Source organism: Thermobia domestica, chromosome 8 (assembly GCF_964235325.1).
Source record: "Thermobia domestica chromosome 8, izTheDome1.hap1.1, whole genome shotgun sequence".
NCBI classification, from domain to species: domain Eukaryota; kingdom Metazoa; phylum Arthropoda; class Insecta; order Zygentoma; family Lepismatidae; genus Thermobia; species Thermobia domestica.
This window is the reverse complement of record NC_137461.1, coordinates 189,632,762-189,640,129: the sequence shown is the minus strand read 5'-3', so window position 1 is coordinate 189,640,129 and position 7,368 is coordinate 189,632,762. Positions and strand designations below refer to the sequence as shown.

At 38.0% G+C, this 7,368-nt stretch overlaps 1 protein-coding gene across 2 annotated transcripts; it reads left to right on the top strand.

Moving 5' to 3' along the window:
• The first annotated feature begins 287 nt into the window (after positions 1–287).
• Positions 288–6,904, top strand: LOC145693384 (uncharacterized). 2 transcript variants are annotated; one of them, XM_081769331.1, is made up of 2 exons: positions 288–491; positions 2,416–6,835. In XM_081769331.1, exon 2 carries the CDS (start codon positions 2,500–2,502, stop codon positions 6,400–6,402), a length of 3,903 nt encoding a protein of 1,300 aa, XP_081625457.1. In that variant the 5' UTR covers positions 288–491; positions 2,416–2,499; the 3' UTR covers positions 6,403–6,835. The 2 variants fall into 2 exon arrangements, 1 of the variants encoding a protein (XP_081625457.1); XR_014132766.1 differs by lacking the exon at positions 288–491 and having other exon boundaries at positions 979–6,691; positions 6,793–6,904.
• The last annotated feature ends 464 nt before the right edge of the window (positions 6,905–7,368 follow it).

Genomic DNA, 7,368 nt, shown 5'->3' with positions numbered 1-7,368 from the left:
ATGATTGAAAAATGCAAACGTCAGCGGATCGCATTACTTTTGTTTTACTACGAACGTGTCAGCATGATTCATGAAAAAAGCAAACATTGACATTCACGTGTGGAATATGAGGAAAATGAAATGTCGTCACAGTTACGACATGTAGTGACATGATCCTGGCAGAAGGGAATTGGCATCGAAATTGCGATACTAGATGTTGTAACTATTGAGAAACGTGAATGACGTCACGATCGATTGTTACACATCGTTTTCGTTCGTGATTCATGACAAAAGCAGCGAGCGTTTTGATTGGTTCGTTGTGATGTCATTTTATAAATTTCCTCGTTTCTGATTGGCTGACGGTGACATCGTTTTCGCAGCGACCTAAATAAAAATCTAAATTTCATTTTTCAAATCCTACATCGCTCTCAACTAGCGAGTGAAGAAGATCTCCTTTTAAAAGTGTTTTCATTTAAGCTTCATTGCACCGACTTTTTATTCATTGAATTGAGGTAAGTTCAGTGAGATTTTATTTGTCACCCAAGATTCGAAAATCATTTGTGGGCGGATCACGAATACACTGTTTTACTTTTAGTACGAAATATTTAGACTATGAAGAAATTAGTGGAATGGGAAAGTGGGAGTACGAATCAGGAACCTCCACACATTAGAAGTAAGCACGATAAATGATATGGTTTAGCGTCCCTTCAGCTTAATGTTGAATGTGAACTCCCGTCGGGAATTGAACCATGGCCAGAAAAATGTGTGCGCTTAGTTTTGAAAAGAATGCATTAGAAAATTTTAGAAACTATGTCTGAGAATAATATGGTTCGATTCCCTTTAAAAGCATTAGCGACCCCTTCAGCTTAACGTGATATTCGAGCAACCGCCCCGGGATTGAACCAAGGCCAGAGGCGTGTACGTCAACCATTTAGCTTAGTTTTGAAAAGAATGTATGATAACGCATGAGAATATTAAATTTCAGAAAAGACTTGACAGCGATCCGATGTGGGAAAGCAAACCCACCGAGGATTGAACCAGGACCTTCCACGTTAGAAGCATGTACGCTAACCACTTAGCCACGAGTGCATGAATATGTGGTTAAAAAGATTTACGCTATACAGATTTTGTTTTGACAATTACGTATGTGTTACGTTAACGGCTGGTGAATCTCTTCAACTTGCAAACGCATCATTTAAAGGTCGTTGTGAGTAGAAAAAATGCTTACGCGTACTTTATCACATCTCAGTACTGTTGAAACATTCATTCATTCATGCATTCTTTTTTATCACTATAGAATGGTAGGTCAGTTACATGCTACAGCAATAAAACACACATTTCAGTAACATAATTATTTTTAAAAAAACTTTGATTTCTAGTACATGTGCTTTCATAATGAGATTCTGAACGTCACCGCCAGGGGAATCAAACTCAGGACCTTTACATGAATTGCTTAGTTAATTATTTATCATGAATGTTATGATTTCCTGGGCTAAGCGGTTAGCATACGTACCTTTGGCGTGGGAGACCAGGGTTCGATTCCCGGCGGGGAGCTCATGTGGTTCGGATTCCACGTTAATCAGTAGGTCCACGTCTCATATAGCCTCGCTACTGAAAGGGACGCTAAACTAAAAAATCAAAAAATCAACTCAAATTCACGCTGCTCAATTCCTTTTTTCCCATTACATATTTGTTTTACCGTACCTGTTTGTTTGTTTTCATTTTTTAATCATGGTCCAATCGGGTTTTACTGTTCGCAATGAAATCACTCGACATTATAGACGATTTATGTACGTTTATGTATTATGAGGTGTGCACGTCAACCATTTAGCTTAGTTTTGAAAAGAATATATGATAACGCGTGAGAATATTAAATTACAGAAAAGGCTTGACATGCCCCGACGTGGAAAGCAAACCCACCGAGGCTTGAACCAGGACCTTCCACGTCCGAACCATGTACGCTAACCGCTTAGTCACAATAATAATAAAAAAAATACGCTACACAGATTTTGTTTCGACAATTACGTATGTGTATCGTTAATGTTCGATGAGTCTCTTCAACTTGCAAACGCATCATTTAAAGGTCGTTGTGAGTAGAAAAAATGCTGACGCGTACTTTATCACATCTCAGCACTGATGAAACATTCATTCATTTCATGCATTCTTTTTATCACTATAGAATGGTAGGTCAGTTAAATGCCGATGTAGTGCTCTCGAGTTTGACAGCAATAAAACACTCATTTCAGTAACATAATTATTTTTTAAAAAAACTTTGATTTCTAGTACACGTGCTTTCATAATGAGATTCTGAACGTCACCGCCAGGAATCAAACTCAGGACCTTTACATGAATTGCTTAGTTAAGAATTTATCATAAACGTTATGATTTCCTGTTTATCAGGTGATTAAGATTTTTCTTTCTTCTTTTCTTTTGTAGTAAATTCACGCTGCTCAATTCCTTTTTCCCATTACATATTTGTTTTACCGTAATTGTACCTGTTTGTTTTCTCCTTTCATTAACATGGCCGAATCGGGTTTTACTGTTCGCAATGAAATCACTCGCCATTATAGACGATTTAACATCGAGGGCAGAATGCTCGAAATTCAATTCAACGCACCACCCGTAGGAACCGATATCATACAGTATGTACACAACAGTTTCCAAGCAATGCTGGACCATTTGTTAGCCAATGTCGACGATGAGGCGATGGTTGGTTTATCAGTAATATCGCCACGGAACACGAATAAACCGTTTTGGGTGAGTTTTCGCCAAGCCCGAAACTTGACACTGGAAACGATGTGGGCCTCATTCGAAAGAGTGTTACAAAGTAACAATGCATTTCTCCTGCACGAGCCATTCACCGTGCATTTTCATCGTGTCGATATTCCACGTGGCTATGGCGGTTTGCGGCAAGGAGTACTTCAAAATGAAGAATTATTACGTTGCAAACGAGGGATTGTACGTGTAAAAAATCAAGATTCAAGGTGTTTGGCGTACGCCCTTGTTATTGCTATTGGCCTGAAGGCATACAAGAATGTAGATATGAAACGACATAAGCAGTATCAATATCAAACAAAATGTATTGTGGACGATGAAGTGGATGCATTATGTGCAAATGCAGGAGTCAATTTGGATCATGGTGCCAGTGTAAATGAAATTCGACAATTCCAGGCATACCTCAAAGAATATAAAATTACTGTGTATACTAGTTTCACAGGCCGTGACATCATGTACGAGGGGCCCAACGACGAAAATCGCACTCCCATAAATTTGATTTGTTTGGCTGGACATTTTGACATCATCCAATCTTTAACTGCTTGTTTTGCAACCAAGTTCTACTGTGAAGCGTGCCATAAAAAGTATAGTAAACGCAATGAGCATGTGAAAAATTGTCCTGTAACGTGCTCCAAATGTCTACAGAGACCTCTATGCGACAAGAACCAAACGCTAGTGCTGTGTAACGACTGCAATCGTCAATTTTACGGCGAAGAATGTTTTAACAATCATCGTAATATTGTATATCATCAAGGGGAACCTGTATGCAAAATGGTGCAGCAATGTACTAGATGTTACAGAGTTTATTCTTTTGTACGAAGTGGAGAACGCATGCATGATTGCAATGAGATCTTTTGCAATGTTTGTAAGAAGATTGTTCCGGGATCACATCAATGTTTTATGCTTCCTGATCGACAATGTTTGAAACCTGGTGTTCCTTCACTCATGCACGCAAAGAAAGCCTTGTTGATATTCTATGATATAGAATCTATGCAGGACACGAATATTGGCGATAATACGTATGTACACATTCCAAATTTATTGGTTGCACAACAAGTATGTTATGCATGTGTTGAAAACAATAATATCCAGCAGTCTTGCAGTACGTGTGGTCAGCGCCAGCATATTTTCCAAGGAGAGGATCCAGTTTATGATTTTCTCCAGTACTTGCGGGAACGTCGTCCCAATATAAATAGGATTTTCTGTGTCGCGCACAACTCGAAGGGCTACGATGGACATTTCATCCTAAAGGCTATGGTAGAACAATGCCAATGGAGACCTGACGTTATATTAAATGGGACCAAGATACTGAGTTTAACCTTGAATAATCTGACGTTCATTGACTCGTTGAACTTCCTACCTATGGCATTAAGTAAATTGTCAAAAGCGTTCAATTTACCCGCAACCAAAGGCTACTTCCCACATTTCTTCAACACCAAGGAGAATCAATCATATATTGGACCACTTCCAGAAACAAAGTATTATGGTGCAGATGAAATGGCCGTCGAAGACAGGAACAAGTTCATGCAGTGGTACAACGATCATCGTAATGATACGTTTGATTTCCAGAAAGAAATTATCAAATATTGTATTCAAGATGTCAATGTACTGCGACAAGCATGCGTTTCGTTTATGACGTCATTTGAAACAGAAACCAAAGTGAATCCCTTCTTGGAGACGATCACGATTGCCAGTGCTTCCAATTTAGTATTCCGCCGGAATTTCCTTAAACCCAACACCATAGGAATTCTACCGGCACATGGCTATCGATGGAGAAGTACCCAATCGATCGCTGCAATGCAATGGCTGGCCTACATTGAAAAAAGCGAAGAAAAACAAATCTTACATGCGGCCCGACAAAAAGAAGTGTTTATTGCGGGATTCCATGTTGATGGTTACTACCAAGATCCTGAGACGTTAGAGGAGCACATCTACGAGCATGCCGGCTGCTTTTACCACGGGTGTAAAGTATGTTTTACTACAGGCCGTAATCAGCCCATCTACAACAATCCAGAAGACACCATGGAATTCCGTTATGAACGAACGCAAAGAAAAAATGCAAGACTGCGTGAATTGGGGTACATTGTACATGAAATGTGGGAGTGCGAATTTAATCAGTTCTTAAAACAAAATCCTGCAATGGCGACGTATCTGAAGAATCACCCGTACATGAACCGCAGACCATTAAATCCAAGAGATAGCTTTTTTGGAGGAAGGACCAATTGCGTGAAATTGTACCACCAAGTCGATGAAAAAGTGGGGGAAGTAATAAAATATTTCGATATTGTCTCGCTTTATCCTTATGTAAATAAGTGTGCTAAATACCCTGTAGGCCATCCACGAATTTATCTACAGGGTGATGAAAATATACCACCAATAAATAAAGTCAATGGTCTAATCAAAATGACGATATTACCAAGTCGCCATCTTTATCATGGTCTCCTGCCTTACCGATGTAACAAGAAACTACTCTTTCCACTGTGTGCTGCGTGTGCCGAAGAAATGAACCCAGACCCTACAGCAACGTGTACGCACAACGATCAGGAGCGATGCCTCACTGGAACATGGGTATCATATGAAATCCAGAAAGCAATAGAATTGGGATATCAACCAGTGGAAATTTTTGAAATTTGGGATTATGACATTGAACAATATGATCCCATCACGAAAACAGGTGGCTTGTTCACGGAATATATCAATACATTTTTAAAATCAAAAATGGAAGCGTCTGGCTGGCCCAGTTCCTGTGTGACCGAAGAAGACAAATCAAAATTCATACAAACCGTCCTGGAGCGTGAAGGTATTGCATTGGATCCGTCCAAAATTGAAAATAATCCTGCACGAAGAAGTTTATCTAAGCTTTGTCTTAATGCTCTTTGGGGAAAACTTTCGCAAAGATCAAACTTTAGCCAGACCACAATTATTGATCGGCCGGAAGAATTTTATGAAAAACTCACTTCCCCCGACATTAAACTCCATCAAATTGTACCCATCAATGATACGATGTTGTATGCGTTCTGGGAGTACAATGAACATGTGCCTGTTCAAAACCGAAACACCAATGTCGTGTTAGGTGCATTTACAACATGTCAGGCACGTCTGGAACTGTACAAGTACCTGGAAATGTTGCAGGAACGTGTTTTATATTTCGACACGGATTCTGTAATATTTACGGAGAAGCCCGGGGAGCCAACCATTGAACCTTCAACGTACTTGGGATGCTTATCGGACGAGATGGAGTCTTATGGACCACGAGCATACATCAAGACATTTGTCAGTGGAGGACCAAAAAATTACAGCCTAGAAATATACAATCCGGATACCAACGTCACCAGTTACATATGCAAAATTAGAGGATTTACATTAAATTACAATGCAGGACAACAATTAAATTTCAACACGCTAAAAGAAATGATTACAAATCAATGCCGTGGACAAGTCACCATCACTATCCCCCATAAGATATGCAGGACTAAAGACCATACCATCGTCACACGAAAGGAAGAAAAAATGTACAGTATCCAGTACACAAAACGTCGATTTAAAGAATTCAATTCTTATGATACGGTTCCGTACGGGTACGTTAAAAAACAGAAGATGGAACTGGAAAAAGAAGATGAAGAAGAAAAAACTGTAAATACCCAATAAGGCCGCCATTTCTTTTTTCCTTTTCCTTTTCTTCTTTCCCTTCCTTAACCACAAAGCAGCAACACCAAGAAGAAAATGAAGTACCCACAAGAGTTCATAAACCATCAACACAACCATCAGTGGAAGAAATGTAGTCATCTCGTACCGAAGGAGGAACCTTGACCATAAAGGAGCAACACTAAGAAAAATGCAGTACCCAGAAGAGTTCATAAACATCCATCGGTGAAAAAAATGCAGTGATCCTGTACCCGAGGAGGAAGATGAGCCTAAGCAGATCCATCATTTACGAGTAAGTTTTATTTCTCTCTTATCAATATTGACTCATTTTTATTGTTTCAGAAAAAAAGAAATTCTTAAATTAATCCATCGTTTCTTCTTTTTTCTTTACAGGACACGGCTACAAGATTCGAAGATGATGACGCGTCCAATATATTCATTAACTAGATCCTGTATTTATTATGTTAATAAACATGTATAGGAAGACCACATACCTTTCGTTAAATACAACAAGTTGAAAAAAAATATGTTTTATTATTTCTTGAAACCCTGAACACTTGTTTTCAAATCATGGTAATCTTGAAAATTTAAGGTGAAAAATATATTCAAGATTTGGTTTACACGATTTTGTTCGAAAAAATAATTAAAGAATTTTTTTAGTGTCCAAAATTTGATTTTAATTTAGTTCGAAAAATTTTTAATTTGAAAATTTTCAAATGTGGTTTACATCTTTAGTTCGAAACTTGTTTTTAAAATTGGTTCGAAATTTTTTAAAATTTTTAGTTCGAAAAATTTTGATTTTAAAATTTAGTTCGAAAGTTTTCAGTTTAAAATATTTTTCGAAAAATTTTTAATTTTTTTAGTTCGATTTTTTTTGGGTTCGAAAATTTTTAGTTCGAAAATTTTTTGATTTGAAAATTTAGTTCGAAAGTTTTTAGTTTAAATTTTTTAGTTCGAATTTTTTTTGAA

Bases quoted from the DNA above. Each gene is read 5' to 3' on its own strand.
- LOC145693384 (XM_081769331.1), top strand. From the start codon at position 2,500: ATGGCCGAATCGGGTTTTACTGTTCGCAATGAAATCACTCGCCATTAT.